At 40.5% G+C, this 16486-nt stretch overlaps 1 protein-coding gene across 3 annotated transcripts in view; it reads right to left on the reverse strand.

The window, feature by feature from the left end:
- The window catches only part of ctc1 (CTS telomere maintenance complex component 1), a 79000-nt gene extending 65225 nt beyond the window's left edge, over positions 1-13775 (reverse strand). For 2 of the 3 annotated variants that reach the window (XR_010020171.1, XM_063066116.1), the window contains exons 1-7: positions 13609-13775; positions 12547-12734; positions 9592-9856; positions 6895-7124; positions 4736-4877; positions 1540-1848; positions 187-315 (exon numbers count right to left, since the gene is read on the reverse strand). Coding sequence is in view for 2 of the 3 variants with exons in the window: in XM_063066116.1 (XP_062922186.1) it covers positions 187-315; positions 1540-1848; positions 4736-4877; positions 6895-7124; positions 9592-9856; positions 12547-12734; positions 13609-13650 (1305 nt within the window). In the remaining variant the exon portion in view is untranslated. Of the gene's footprint in view, positions 1-186; positions 316-1539; positions 1849-4735; positions 4878-6894; positions 7125-7534; positions 7643-9591; positions 9857-12546; positions 12735-13608 lie in introns of those variants that run through there. The other variant, XM_063066117.1, reaches the window with a different exon arrangement.
- Positions 13776-16486: the final 2711 nt, after the last annotated feature.

Here is a 16486-nt window from a genome sequence, read left to right on the forward strand (position 1 = left end):
TTTCATAGGATGCCCTACCTTCGGATGGCGGGGGAAACCTGTACACAACTTGGACAATTAGCAGACACAATTAAACTATCTTTGGCGCAGAATTTCTCCAATAATCTCGTTAGATGAGACATTATAGACTTCACTATAAATCACAAGGAAAATGAAGAACTGAAGAAAAAATACAAACATTTTTACCTCCACTCGTGCTCCAGGACGTAAACCACGACCATAATTTACTAACTGCTGGTAGGCCACACAAAGGCCAAATTTGCCATCCAGTTCATATAGGCCTGCTCTAAAATTTAGTACCTTACTTATCACACCCTGAAATTTAAAAACATAATTAAATTTCTCATGGCAACTCAGCATACAAGTACTTGTGCATATGACAATAAACTCGACTTCGACTTAATCAATCAATCAAAGATTGTTTACGAACAATCTTTCAAATAATGTATAGCTTCAACAGCCCACCAGGCATGAATCTAAAGAGACACTTCACTGGTTTACACATACAATCTACAGTAGCAAAAGCTGAAAGTTTAATCACACAAAGAATCAGGTAAAGCTAGACAGATACTCATAGGAAGGGATTGGTTATTATGGCGAGCAGTCCCTCTCTGCCACTGTGCAACTTTCAGAGAACCAATTTCATAACAACAAACGAGCACTGGGAGGCCATCAGCTAAATATCTGTAGGGTTTATTGCAAACAAAAATTTGCAACCAAAAAAAAAATCTTATTCTCTTTCACAGGAGTTTAGAAGTATGGGGGCAGGGGTCCTCATTGAAATGTATGAATATTGAAAGACCTAGGTAGAGTGGATGCAGAGGGGTGTCTCCAGTTGTGGGGGGGGGGAAATCAGGGAGTCATGGATCAGAGGGCACAGACTCAGAATAGAAGTCCATTCAGAACAGAGATGAGGAGGAATTTTTTCAGCCAGAGGAAGGTGAATCTGTGGAATTTATTACCATGGATGGCTGTGAAGGCCAAATCATTAGGTATATTTAAAGTGAGGTTGATAGGTTCTTGATTAGTAATGGCATCAAAGATTACAGGGAGGTTTCCTAGTTTTGTAGCTGACTGTAACGAGACAATTAAATGTATTTTGAACTTTGATTGAAGAATGCTTTGTGGACTTGATGTATCTGACGAATAGGGTATATAACAGCTAAGTAACCTTCAGTAGAGTCAATCTGGACTTCTGTCCAGTAACAAATGAATTGGCGAAGTCTGAAAAAGAGTAGAAAACACTGATTTTGGTTCAGCACTTCTTGAATTAGATAGAGAATCTGATTGGATTCTCACTTTGGAGAGTAACGTAATAACCTCTGCCGTGAAGTTCTCATACAACACTACCAGATCCAGGCAACAACTGTCCCACTATGATATGGCCTGCCCAAATTTACTTTAAACTTAAAACAGAGGCTCTTTCTTCAAAGTCAAGCTGTACAAGGGATCATGAGGAAGATAACTCCAAAATGATCCAAAGACTCACCTTCTGACCCCTGTATAATTTGACATTACCTCCAAAGACCGAATACTCACACGGTAAGAAATTATTTTAGATTCTTTGTTCTTGTAAACATCTTCAATTGTGCTTTGATTTGTCCAGTCCATTGACACTCTATTCTGAAAAGTTTCTTTATATGGCATCCGATTTGTATCTGAAGCTTGCATAAACTCTGCCAGTGTCTGTTCTCTCACTAGTCCCTCAGCATAAATATAGAAGTCAGACGATGACGACACTACAAACACTTTATAATCAGTACCCTGGAGGCCAGAAACGAAGACCTTTGTAATAATGTATTTCTTTGAAACCTCAAGGCAATGGTGCCACATTAGTTTGGCAGGAACCTAAAAGGAGAAAAATTGGCAAATTCAGGTCGAAAACATCCACTTCCCATTCAATTAGAATTTACAACATACAAAATAATTTCCTTCCCTTTTATATCAAAACTACAAGTAATTGATTTGACAAAAATGACAATCACTACTGCTTCAATGGTATGATGAGAACACGTATGATCTGCACTGTATTTTAGACCATAAGATATAGGAGCAGAATTAGGCCATTCAGCCCATCGTTCTGCTCCGCCATTCGATTGTGGCTGATTTATTTTCCATCTCAACCCCATTCTCCTACCTTCTCCCCATAACGTTTGACACCTTTAATAATCAAGAAACTATCAACCTATGCTTTAAATATACCCAATAACTTGACCTCCACAGCCATCTATGGCAATGAATTTCACAGATTCACCACCCTCTGACTAAAGAAATTCCTCATCTTCTCTAAAGTGGCAACCTTCTATTCCGAGATTCTTTCTACCTGAAAAAAAATTACATTACATTGACAATGCCCAATTATGTTTGACATAAAATTCTACTTCAGCCCATCACCCTTACTGGTAAAGACCACAGACATCTGCAGAGTATTTTGTGTTTAAGCTCACCGGGGTTCTCTATCCTGGACCATTTTTTCATCTGGATGATAGAGGGCTAATCACCCCTGTGGCTTCCAAGAACTTGCAGCTTTAACCACATGACTTCTAGACAAAGATCATTCCTCTCCTGAAGATGAGGTGTTGGAGCTTCTCTTGCCTTTTCTGTAGCACTGGGTTTTTACGGGATGGGATTGCTAGCCCCATCCCAACCCCCCTCCTTTCACAGCCGGGCTTGGGACCATTCATAGCATAATTAGAAACTTCTTGCACCTAATTTCACTCTTAAACTGCAAGAACTCTTATTTTAGACAGGAAAAATGCACATTTTCCTATGCATACTCATTTTGGTCTTCTATTTGAAAGCTAACGACTATAAAGTAAGCAAATAATACCAGCACCAGGTGGTATTATCAGACACCTTATCAATGTTAAAGAATAGCACTAGAAAAAAACCACAGGCTCAGAGATCAGGTTTAAACAGAACGAAAAATATCCAATTAACACCACCAACAGTAAAGGAATTCTCAGATGGACTCAGTAATTACTTACTTTCACGGAAGACATTCTTAAACTACCTCAGGCAGATGAGTACAAATCATAAGTGTGCAATTAGTTGCTGAGGTGTGAAATGGACAGAATTTGATCATCTAAGTCTAGACTATTACAGGCAACTTGTTATACTCCATTTGTAGTAAAGCTAAAAATAATTTAGTTATCGTAGCTCATTCCACTAAAGTGTTACAATTGGATTGCAAAAAAACTATTGAATGCAATTTCCACACCATGCATTTTAAGGGCTTTAACTTGTTTACCCAGAATGAAATGATATTCTCATTAAGAATTTCATACAAGCATAGAATTGGAATATCAGATTGGTACTTGAACTAAGCTCCTTCTATTATTATTATCACTGCAGGCTACAAATTGGCAATCAAGTGGAATGAAAGAATCTGAAATATATGCGTTCTTAATAGTGGTACATCTTTTTTTGCTTAGGACCAGCACGTTGATCTGTTTTTTCCACCCAGTCTACAAGGAGACAAGATACAATTGCTGCTTTCAGCACTGGTGGACGTGCATTTATTCATTTTAATAAGTTTATGTTTTACATTACTTCAGTAATTTCTTACAGTTTACCTAATGTACTTATTATTCTCTTATCAGGAGGTCAGTTTGCCACTGAGAAAAGAAGCAGCAGACAATCAGTGTTATAAGCCAATATTCTGCCATTCATTGCGTCATTCAGCATGGAAACAGGCCCTTTACCCCAACTCATTTATGCTGACTGTGTTGCCCAGTGAGCTAATCCCATCCGCCTGCACTTGGCCCAAAAACTCCACTGTCCATGTACATATCTAAATGTCATTTAAGTGTTGCTAATGTGCTCACCTTAACCACTAACTCTAGCAACTCATTCCAAATACGCACCACCCTTTGCACGAAGGAGCTGCCCCTAATTGTCCCTTTTAAATCTCTCATCTCTGATCTTAAACCTATACCACTTGTTTATAGTGCTCCATCACTGGGAAAAAGTCCATATGCTTTCCCCCTGTCTATGTCCCTCGCAATCTTATACACTTCCTTCAGGTCATCCCTCAAGCTCAAAGTCCTAGTCTATGCAACCTCTCCTTGTTGCCTGGACTTGGGGGGGCCTGAGTTACATGTGGTAAATCTTTCCTGCACTCTTTCTAGCTTAAAACCACCTTTTCCATAACAGGGTAACCAAAACAGTTAACAGTACTCCGAGTAGAGCCTAACCAATGTCTTATAAAACTGTAACAGAACTTCAACTCCTATACTCAGTGCCGCAATTAATGAAGGCCAACTTGCCTTTCTCACTATTTAACTTCTATAGATGTGCGCTGGAAAATGTGCTTACTGACTGCATTATGGCCTGGTATGGGAATACCAACGCCTTTGAGTGGAAAATCCTACAAAAGATAGTGGATTTGGCCTAGTACATCATGGGTAAAAATCTCCCAGCCATTGAGCACATCTACATGAAACGTTGAGGGGAAAAGTAATTCAGCTATGATGGAATGGTTGAGGCGACTCAATGGGCTGAATGGCCTAACTCTGCTCATGTCTTATGGTCCATCTCCAAAAACAATTTGATGATACAAGTATAAAATGAGATCAGCTTGGCCATTTCTTCAAAAACCTACTATTCTGAAAATTTATGATTAAAACAAATCACTGTATATACTTCCAATTATTTTACAGTATATAATACTCATTGGACACAAGCCTAGTTGAAAACTGTATTTAACTTGACTAAAACATTAAAAGAAACACACCTGAATGACAACTGGAAGACAAGTATCAGTTGTAAATGAGCTGAGAAAGAAGAAGAAGAAGGTTTTTCCTCGGATGCTCAAAACTGAGCTGAGGCGGCAAAGTTCTCCAGCTATGTTCAGCTTCACTCTTTGGCAAGGAAATCTTGACAAAGACAAAGACAATACAATTAATGTCACTTCCTATTTATAACAAGTGACCAATCAATATCATTCCAAGTAAAGCTGGCCATCTGACTTTAGTGACTCTATGAGTGATGATATTGAACACCACACACTATACTCAGTGGCCACTTTATTAGGTACACCTGCTCAATAATGCAAATATCTAATCAGCTGATCACTTAGCAGAAACTCAATGCAAAAAAGCATGCAAACATGGTCGAGAGATTCAGTTGTTGTTCAGACCAAACATCAGAATGGGGGAGAAATGTGATCTAAGTGACTTTGACCGTGGAATGATTGTTGGTGCCAGACAGAGTAGTTTGAGTATCTCAGAAACTGCTGATTTCCTGGGATTTCATACATCATATTACATATGGTATTACATTACTTATGGTTACTTGGGAAATTGCAACAATAATTATTGATAGTAACAGAAACCAGGCCATATAATTTCAAAGGTAACAGTCCCTTCAAATTCCTCAAATGCCAATACACTTCTGATGGTGAAATCGCATTGAAAGAGTTAGAGTAGGATTAGTGTGCTAATATAGGTCCTTTATGGTTAGCATGGAATTGATGGGCCCAACAGCCTGCTTATCTGCTGAATCTCTCTATAATGTACCAGAGATTTTTCCTCTACCACCCTTTCAAGCAATGAGCTCCATGCCTACTTTTTGTTTCAGTAACAAGCTTTTTTTTAAATTGCACAGCGGGCTTTTTGAATTCCTAAACTGCTTTCGAGCTTTTTTATCTGCTTCAGAGCAGAATTTAAGAACATAAGAAATGGAAGCACAAGTAGGCTATCTGGCCCATCAAGCCTGCTTTGCCATTCAATAAGATCATGGCTGATCTGACCATGGAGTCATCTCCACCTACCTGCCTTTTCCCCATAACACTTAATTCCCCTATTATGCAAAAATCTATCCAACCTTGTCTTAAATATATTCACTGAGGTAGCCTCCACTGCTTCATTGGGCAGAGAATTCCACAGATTCACCATTCTTTGGGAAAAGCAGTTCCTCATCTCCATCCTAAATTTACTCCCCAAAATCTTGAGGCTGTGTCCCCTAGCTCTAGTCTCAAGTGGAAACAACTTTCTTGCCTTTGTCTTATCTATCCCTTTCATAACTTAATAAGGTCTCCTCTCATTCTCCTGAATTCCAGCGAGTACAGTCCCAAGTGACTCAATCTCTCCTCATAGTCTAACCCCTCATCACCGGAATCAACCTGGTGAACCTCATCATCTCCTTCATTTTATATAATTGTCTGCCTTTCCTCAGAAAATAAAACTGGACCATTTTTAAATACTGGGCAAAGAGAAATTTTTAAGATGTGGAATCTATCTGTTAGAAAACTCTCAACCACAACATATTGAATGAATTCCTTTCTATTTCTCAGAAGTCATCCAGAGATAGAAATACAGGAGTGTCAATTAAACACCAAAGATTTGTTTGTATGGATTAACTGTAAAACTTAATTTGTTCAATTAAGCTTTTTTAACTTTGCCAAGGCTGTGGGACTAAGTGTATGATAGGTAGTTATTCAGAGATCCGCTGTCAGGTTAAGCTCATCACCTGTAGCTCTTAAATTTACAGTTGAGGTAAGCTGGAATGGATGGATTTCAAAACACTATCCAACTTCTAAAAAGGGGAAAATTGTGGGGTTTCTTTTAAATTAAATTTAAAGTCATGAATATTTACCACTGCTCTGTACAGATAGGATCAGTTAGAATAAACTATCAACAAGTTGTTCTGATTGCTTCAAATTAAAAAGGGGAATGTGTCACTATTGATTTTTGTTTTAAATACACCAGACAGTCTTTTGAAAACAACATGAATTGATAATCAGTTTTTGCAATCAAGATGCATTGAAGTATAATTGCTAGAAAAATCAGCAATACAATCTATAGTTTAACTCTTAAAACGTCTGAAGCATCTCAGAGAGACAGGAACCATCACAATGAAACATCTTAGCATCTTTCTTCAAGCAGATCTTACTCTTTGTCCAGGAGATGTATAGCTGAGTCAGGCAGCAATACAGTTAGGGCTTTTGGTCCCACAAAGTTGCCAACCGACTGCTTTGGAAGCACAAGGGAGGGCACTTCAATTACTTCCAGATAGCCAGCTTCAACCCCTTTGGGTCTTGAACCTCCACCGCTCACAGGAATATAACTCCAGCTTGAAAGGAGGACCAAATGTTCCAACCATTGCGGATCCAAATTGAGAATCTTGTCAAAAATTGCACCAGGAAAGAAAGAGTAAATATAAATATACAAGATACAAAGTTTTATATTAAATGTGTACAAAACTCAAAAAACTCAGTGGCATGAAGTGACTCTCTCACTCTCTTATCTGCACGTTCATTGCAAACAACGGCTTACATTGAGAGACTCTATCAGCTTCACAGGTGGTTGTATCATGCATCTAATAGAAAAAGTTACGTACAACTCCAACTCCTGATCAAATTAAAAATACAATTTGCTTGAATAGTTAACTTATATTAGGAGATGGGCAAGGGTTATATTGCTAGATTTTTTTTCCCACCTAAACTCAATTACAGAGCTAGACAAGGATCTGACTTTGTTAATATATTTCAAATTTCAAAGTAATTTTTTTTATTAAAGTACATATACATTACCATATACAATCCTAAGATTCATTTTCTTGCAGGCATACTCAGTAAATTCAATATCCATAATAGAATCAATGGAAGACTGTACCAACAGGCCACACAGTGTGCAAAAGACTGTGCAAATACAAAAAGAAAGAAATAGTAATAAATAAATTATCAATAAATATTGAAAACATGAAATGAAGAATCCTTGAAAGTGAGTCTATAGATTGTGGGAACATTTCAGTGATGAGGCAAGTGAAGTTGAGTGAAGTTATCCCCTTTGATTCAAGAGCATGATGGTTCAGAGTAATAGCTGTTCCTGAACCTGGTGATGCGAGTCCTGAGGCTCCTGTACCTCCTGCACCTTCTACGATGGCAGTGGTGAGAAGACAGCGTGACTTGGGTGGTGGGAATCCCTGATGATAGATGCTGCTTTCCTGTGACAGTGCTCCATGCAGATGTGCTCAATGGTGTGGAGGGCTTTATCTGTGTTGGTCTGTGCCATATCCACTATTTTTTGCAGAATTTTCCATACAAAGGCATTGATTTTTCCATACCAGGCTGTGATGCAGCAATTCAATATTCTCTCAACCACACATCTACAAAAGTTTGTCAAAGTTTTAAATGTCATGCTGAATCTTCACAACCTCCACAGAAGTGTGGCATAGACAAGCCTTCTTCTTAATTACACTTATGTGTATATTTAATATATTAATCTATAGTTAGTATATTAAAATAACTTGGCCAATCCCCAAAGTATTTAATAGTTTGATTAAGTACTTTGTCATTTTGCAAGCACTATGAGCCAATTTAATGCTTAAAAAAGTCATTGCCCTCATTCCTGGTACTTTTTTGTCAAAGAAAAAATGGTATTTCAATTCTTTTCCATCTCCTGAACCCAAGTCAACCATTCACACAAATTAAATAGTTGTTTTTAACCAGGAAATAGACTTCCATTTAACTATTTCTTTAGCTCCCAACCTGTAAACATGAAGCTTTCCAATTCCAATTAAAATTCACAAACTAAAACTAATTAAGAACATTTGATTTTTGCTAATTTTTGTGAAATGGCATCCTGCAGCCACCACTAGTCCAAACACAACTGAAATATGATCATGTTTCTGACAACAATTAAGTTTTAAATGCAAACACAAGCAGGATCAATACAACACAGTATTGTATTGGGCACCAGTGAAATGCCTGGGATAGCAACCTGAACAACAGCATATTTCAAGTTATTGTACTTACCACAAGGAGCAATTTGGAATGTAAAATATTACACGAGTTCAAGTTAGGTTTTAAATTTTATATCTGAGCAGATCACTTCCTGCTAATATGTGGGGAAAAAAAGTATCCCAATGTTCGATTAAGTTGTTCATTTCATCACTTATTCATAGCTTAAAATGAATGCCAGTGTCTGACAAGAGAATTGTACAATTATCACCTGACTGTGACTATCTGAGGACACGTCCAGATGGATTGTCAGAGATGGATTCTGCAGTGTAGTAAAATCAAGGGAGATTTGATAGAGGTACTGTATACAAAATTACGCATAGTAAATGCAAATAGGCGTTGGGTGAGACTAGAACTAGAGGTCATGGGTTAAGGGTCAAGTTGAAATGTTTAGGAAGACATAAGGGGGAACTTCTTCACTCAGAGGGCAGTGAGAGTGTGGAATGAGCTGCCAGCAGTTGTCGTGGATGTGGATTCAATTTCAACATTCAAGAGAAATTTTTATAAGTACATAGGTGGAGGAGTATCAAGGGCTAAGGTCCAGGCAGGATAACAGTTCAGCATGGATTACATGGGCCAAGACACCTGTTTCTGTGCTGTAGTGTTCTACAAATCTATGATTCTAATGCATCATAATAAAGAAATTAGATATTTTAGTTAAGAACAGTTGCTAAAAAAATTAATGGTACTATCAATTTATCCATAAGAATTCTTTCAACTTGACTAAATTTCCCACTCTTAAAATCAAGCAATATTGTTATTTTCCACCATCCAGTATCCCATAAACTTGATAGACACCAAAACTAATTGCCTCAAAACCAGTCAAATAGGTTTTGATATTTATTTACCTCACAAGGAATGAATCCATTCTTGCTTTGCAAGTACAGGTTTCCATCACTCCACCGCTCTGTGCTCTGTGAAGTACCTTGGGTAACACCAACTTTGTCTGTCAGCACACCACACAGCAGGAAGTTTGTGCGACTGAGAGCCGCGTGACCAACTAGAAAGTTTTCTTTGTCCAGAGTCCACTCCTCATACTGACAGGCGCTCCATGTTAAGTGACTGCAACACAGGCTCTTTTGCTGTGATCGTAGCTCAGAGAGAGATATAAATCTGCAACATAATCAAATTCGGTTATCAGGCAAGTAAATGAAGCCAATCTGCAATTAGTCTTTGTCAGTCTTTATTTGTAGTATCTCATAAATTCCATTTTTCTTAATTTTTCCATAAATGCCTGCAAGAAAATGAATCTCAAAGTAGCATATGGTAACATATATAGGCATCCGTTAGTCTCATGAGACCATGGATTTGTGCCTTGGAAGGTTTCCAGGGCGCAGGCCTGGGCAAGGATGTATGGAGGACCAGCAGTTGCCCATGCTGCAAGTCTCCCCACTCCACGCCACTGATGTTGTCCAAGGGAAGGGCATTAGGACCCATACAGCTTGGCACCAGTGTCGTCGCACAGCAATGTGTGATTAAGTGCCTTGCTCAAGGACACAACACACGTTGCCTTGGCTGGGGCTCGAACCAGCGACCTTCAAATCACTAGACGATCACCTTAACCACTTGGCCACGCGCCAACATATACGTACTTTGATGATAAATATACTTTGACCAACGTAACAGCTGACAGTCAACCAGTCAATAGTTAATGATTGAAGCCTTGACCTCCCCACCTCCTTCTTCCTGTTTTAATGACTGATCAATAGCTTCTTTCCACCTTAGTGGCACCTACGTAAGCGGATTTGAAACCTACCTACACTACTTGTAGTGTGGTGATCTGTTTCAATGACAACCGTTCAATTGCACTTACATGAACCCTAATGAAGTGCTTCAAGAGACTGATTACGGTGTGAATCAACTCCTGCCTCACAGGTGACCTGGATCAGCTCCAGTTTGCCTACAGCCACATCAGGTCAACAGCCAAAGTGATTTCTCTGTCTCTTCCTTCTGCTATGGACCATCTGGACAATATAAACTTGAAGTATGGGCCCCGTGGTAGTGTCATAGTTGGCGTGACACTTCTACACTTCTTGAGCTGTTGGAGTAAGAGATCTCTATACGTCCTCCACATGGAATACATGGGTTTTCCCTGGACACCTGGTTTCCTCCCACAGTCCAGAGAAGTGCCGGATAGGTTAATTGGTCACTGTAAATTGTCCCGTGATTGGGTCAGGGTTAGATTGGGGTCATTGGGGGTTGCTGGGCAGAGTGACTCAAATAGCCAGAAATAAATAATATTATGCATTAGGTTGCTGTTTATCAACCACAGTTCAGCGTTCAACACAATCATTCCATCCAAGCTCATCAAGCTTCAAGACCCGAGCTTCTGTACCTTCCTCAAGAACTGGAAATTGCGAAAAGCTACACGTCATCTAGAAAGTCTACCAAATTCAAAGCAAAATTTCATAATAACTGGCACTGATGCACAAAAACAAGCCCCAAGACTTTAATTCAAGCATCGCTTAATCAAAATTCAAAGTAACTTTTATTATCAAAGTACATATATGTAAGCATACACAATCCTGAGATTCATTTTCTTGTGGGCATACTCAGCAAATCTATAGACTACTAAATATAACAGGATCAATGAAAATCAACCAGTGCAGAAGACAACAAATACAAAGCAAGGGGAAAAGTCAGATTAAGAAGTTGGGGGGAGGGGAGGAAGAAGTACAAGGCGGCAGGTGATAGGTGAAACTGGGGGCAGTGGGGGGGAGGGTGTTAAATAAAGAGCTGGGAAAGTGATTTCTCATGCTCCTCCTCCTTCCCTTTCTTTGATGGTCTTCTGTCCTCTCTTATCAGATTCCCCCTTCTCCAGCAATCTCCAAAGGGATCTCCCAACAAAGCACATCTTTCTCTCATCCTCATTTCCACAGAGATAGCCCCGCACGACTCCCTTGACCACTCGTCCCTCCCCACCAATCTCCCTCCTGGTATTTATCCTTGCAAGCAGAACAAGTACCACACCTGCCCCTACATCTCCTCTCTCAGTACCATTCAGGGCCCAAAAAAGTCCTTCCAGGTGAGGCGACATTTCACCAAAGGGTCTGTTGGGGTCATCTACTGTATCTGGTGCTCCTGTGGCCTTCTGTATATCAGTGACACCCAGCGTAGATTGGGAGACTGTTTCACTGAGCACCTTCGCTCTGTCCACCTCAAAAAACAGGATCACCTCATTTCAATTCTACTTCCCATTCCGACATATCACGGCAGTAGAGGAGGCTGACGAGGCCGCACTCAGGGTGGAGGAGCCACACCTTATAGTCCCTCTGGGTAACCTCCAACCTGATGGCATGAACATCAACTTCTCGAACTTCTGGTAATTCCACCCCCACCTTCACCATCCCCCATTCCTGTTTCCCTCTCTCACCTCATCTCTTTTCCTGCTCTTCACCTCCCTCCGGTGCTCCTCCCCCTTCCCTTTCTTCCATGGTCTTCTGTCCTCTACTATCAGATGCCTCCTTCTCCAGCCCTTTATCTCTTTCACCAATCAACTTCCCAGCTCTTTACTTCATCCCCTCCCTCCTCCCGGTATCAGCTGCCACCTTGTACTTCTTCCTTCCCTCCCCACTCCCCCAGCTTCTTATTGTGACTTCTCCCTTTCCTTTCCAGTCCTGATGAAGGGCCTCAGACCAAAACTATTTACTCTTTTTCAAGTTGCTGCCTGGCCTGCTGAATTCCTCCAGCTTTTTGTGTGTTGTTATATAAATGTTTAGGTTTAAAAAAATTGAATCATGACATTTAGAACATCTGTCTATATGAAACTACTATGCTAAACATGTGATTTGTGTGTACAATACCTGTAGTTTAAAGAAAGAATAAGTCCATCTTTTCCTTGTTGGCAGGAAGATTTACTGGAATTGAGACAAACTTTCCACAGGCATTTAAGAAGACAGCTACTCAGCTCCTTGCAAGTAATTCCAGGATGCACCAGTGGAAGGAGGTTCTCTTCTGTAAACCTGTACAAATCCTGGAGCCACTTAGCATTCTGAAAGGCAATCCAAAAAAAAAGACATCTTCAAATTATGATAAACCTCACGACTAAATATGTAGCACGGTATAACTCACAAGTATTAACTTAAACATTTTTTTCAAAGCATTTAATTCCACCATTGATGCAGTCATTATTTCACCAAAAATGCCAAATGTGAATTGACAATTTACACAAGAACGCACATACTTCAAGTTGCAATCTCATTCACTATCCCCACTGCATCTTCATGAAGAATTTAATATTAGATTTCTGATACAGTCCTAAAGATCAGAATGGTGCAAGTTATTCTTAGTTACTTCTACACTGTAGATTTAGTAAAATTTAATCAGAGATATATCAAGATAGCTTTAAAATCATTGTATACGAAGGAAGTTGTACTTGGGAGTATTCGCATGAAATGAATTAACTAGTTTCGTTTTATGTCGGAAGCATCAATTTGATACACGTTTACAGTCCTTCGACAAACGTTTGTTGAGTCTTTTTCAGAGGGCAGTTAGGCATCAACGGATTTGGTGGCGTTAACGTGTAATGTAGGGTGAGGACAGCAGATTTTGTTTCCCGGTGGGCATATCAATCCGGATGTCGCAGGGTTATATAACCATAACCATATAACAGTCACAGCACGGAAACAGGCCATCTCAGCCCTTCTAGTCCGTGCCGAACGCTTACTCTGACCTAGTCCCACTGACCTGCACTCAGCCCATAACCCTCCATTCCTTTCCCGTCCATATAAGAAACAGAATTTAAATTCTCTAGCTGTCATCTCAATAACCTGAACTACAGTCTTGGTAACTAAACCGAGACATTGACATAGATGCGCATCGGTATAACCCCTGGGCCAGTTACTAGTTAATAAAATGTGACTCACAACACTGTTCAGTTCCTCAAATTCTGCCACAAATTCTTCCATGCTACTTAATGCATCTTAAATGTGATTACACACACGTCATTATTTAATCTCAACTAATGCAACGCTGTAGACCTAGGCGGAAGATTTAAAGATAGACTTTGAAAGCGCGGCAGACAGACGCCGCCGGAAACTCATCCACGCGCATGCGCGCTGCGGCGGCCGGCTCTAGCCAATCAGCGTTCACCGCTCCGGGATCGTCGATTGCCCAAGCGCGAAAGGGTTAGAAATTAAACATGAATTGGAACCGCCAGCAGGCAGGGCGGTACCTTTCAAGCGAGAGAAAAGAAAATCGTGTAGGCTGAAGACACTCCCTAAAAACTGAGAAAACTTTTGATCAATTAATCAGTTAGTTGATTTTAGGAAGTTATATCATTTATAGATAGCATAATTATTGATAGACTAACATAAGAACCAGTCTTTGGGAAATAAAAACTTGTACACACTTAATTGCCAACTGATATTTTATGGCTAGTGAAACCAATCATGCTGGTTCCACCCCTTTGAAATTACATAGGGAAGACATAAGTAACTTTCAATTTCCTGGTCTCCTCAATTCTCTGGCTCTGACTATCTCATCTTCACCATGGATGTCTAGTCCCTATACACTTCTATCCCACGTCAAGAAGGCTTCAAAGCTGTCTGCTTCTTTCTTGACAAAATAATCAACCAATTTCCCCTCCACCACCACCTTCCTACATCTTGCAGAACTGGTACTCACCCTGAACAATTTTTCCTTTGGCTCCGCCCACTTTCTCCAAACTCAAGGGGTAGCCATGGGCACTCGCATGGGCCCCAGCCATGCCTGCCTCTTCATTGGCTACATAGAACGGTCCACGGTCAAAGCCTTCCCTGGTAATACTCCCCAACTCTTCCTCCGGTACACCAATGAGTGCATTGGTTCTGTTTCATGCACCCATGCCAAGTTCATCAATTTTATCAACTTTGCCTCTAAATTCTACCCTGCCCTCAAGTTCATTTCATCCATCTCTGACAACTCCCTCCCCTTTCTCAATCTCCCTGTCTCCATCTCTGGAGACAAACTGTCAACTGACATCTTGTATAAACCTACCGATTTTCACAGTTATCTTCATTATACCTCTTCCCACCCTGTCTCCTGTAAAATGCTAGCATGAGAAAGTCTACCGATTGTAGAAGTCCAAAGCAACACACACAAAATGCTGGAGGAACTCAGTAAGTCAGGCAGCATCAATGGAAAAGAGTAACAGTTGATGCTCCAAGACCCTTCTTCAGTACTGTGCTATTTTACTGACCTCACCCCCATCTCCTCCATTTCCCAAACATTCACCCATTCTCCCACCCTCTAACAGTGATAGAGTTCCCCTTACCTTTACCAACCCCTTCATTAGCTACCACATCCAAAACATCATCCTCCACAACTTCCGCCATCTCCAAAGGGATCCCGCTGAAGACATGTTTACCATCATCCATTCATCTCAGAGACCCCCACCACCCAGGCCATGCTCTTTTCTCACTGCTGCCATCAGGTAGAAGGTACAGGTGCCTCAGGACTCGCACCACCAGGTTCAAGAACAGTTACTGCCCCTCAGCCATAAGGTTCTTGAAAAAAAGGGGATAACTGCACTCACTTGCCCATTGTTGAAATGTTCCTACAACCAATGATCTCATTTTAAGGACTCTTTATCTCATTACCTCTTGTTATGTATTGCTATTTATCTATATTTGTATTTGCAGTTTTTTGTCTTCTATACTCTGATTGATCTTTAATCGATTCTGTTATAGTTACTATTCTATAGATTTGCTGAGTATGCCCACAGGAAAATTAATCCCAGGTTTGTATACGGTGGCATATATGTACTTAAAAATTGACTTTGAACTTTGAAATTTGAACCTCCCCTCGCCCTCCGCTTTCTGCAGGGATCACTCCCTCCATGATTCCCTCCTCCATTCCTCCCTCTCCACTAAGCTCCCTCCCAGCACTGATCCCTGCAAACAGTCCAAGTGCAACACCTGCCCATACACCTCATCCCTCACCACTATTCAGGACCCCAAACAGTCCTTCCAGGTGAGGCAACACTTCACCTCCAAATCCGCTGGGACCGTCTATGGTGTCCGATACTCCCGATGTGGTCTGCTCTATATTGGTGAGACCCGTCGTAAATTGCTTTGGATTTTCAACTTCTGCAGATTTTCTCGTGCTTGTATTCATACAGATGTTATGAGTTCCAGACAGCTCTTCACATTAAACTGAGTGTTTTAAAGCAACCAAGGGCTGAAAGACTTCAGCATCTATGAGGACAAAGGTCTGTTCAAGACCCTGCATCAGAACTGTGGGTGCAGAAGAAAGTTATTCAGTACAAAGAGGCAAAATGTAATTGCTTTTGTGACTGAGGGAAGTTTTTCAGCCAAATGCGGGGCATGAGGGCAACAAATAGTAACATATGGTAATATCTAGATTTTGCCATAGCGTTTTTTTACATTAAACAAAAGGACCTGCTTCCGAGGGAAGGTCCTTTCAGTCGAAAGAATGATCTGTCTCTCCCTCGCTCGCTCCCCCCCCCCCCGTTCTCTCTCTCCCTCCCTCTCCTTCTCTCTCTCCCTCCCTCTCTCCCTCTCCCCCGATGCTGTGGGATTGGTGCCGGAGTACGGTTTAATCGACGCGGTTTGTGGATTGTGGATTCTAATTCATGTTTATGATGTGTTCTAGTTTCTAGGTCGCTACTCTTGTGTTGCTAGTTTGGGCAATTTTCAATCAGAACGGCTTGGAGATATTGAATACTGAGCTGAACTGAAATATGCCTTTTGATTTTGCGTTTTATTTCCTGTGCCTTCGCTCATTTTTTTATTGTCATTTGCA

This window comes from Mobula hypostoma, chromosome 13 (assembly GCF_963921235.1).
Source record: "Mobula hypostoma chromosome 13, sMobHyp1.1, whole genome shotgun sequence".
Lineage (NCBI taxonomy): Eukaryota > Metazoa > Chordata > Chondrichthyes > Myliobatiformes > Myliobatidae > Mobula > Mobula hypostoma.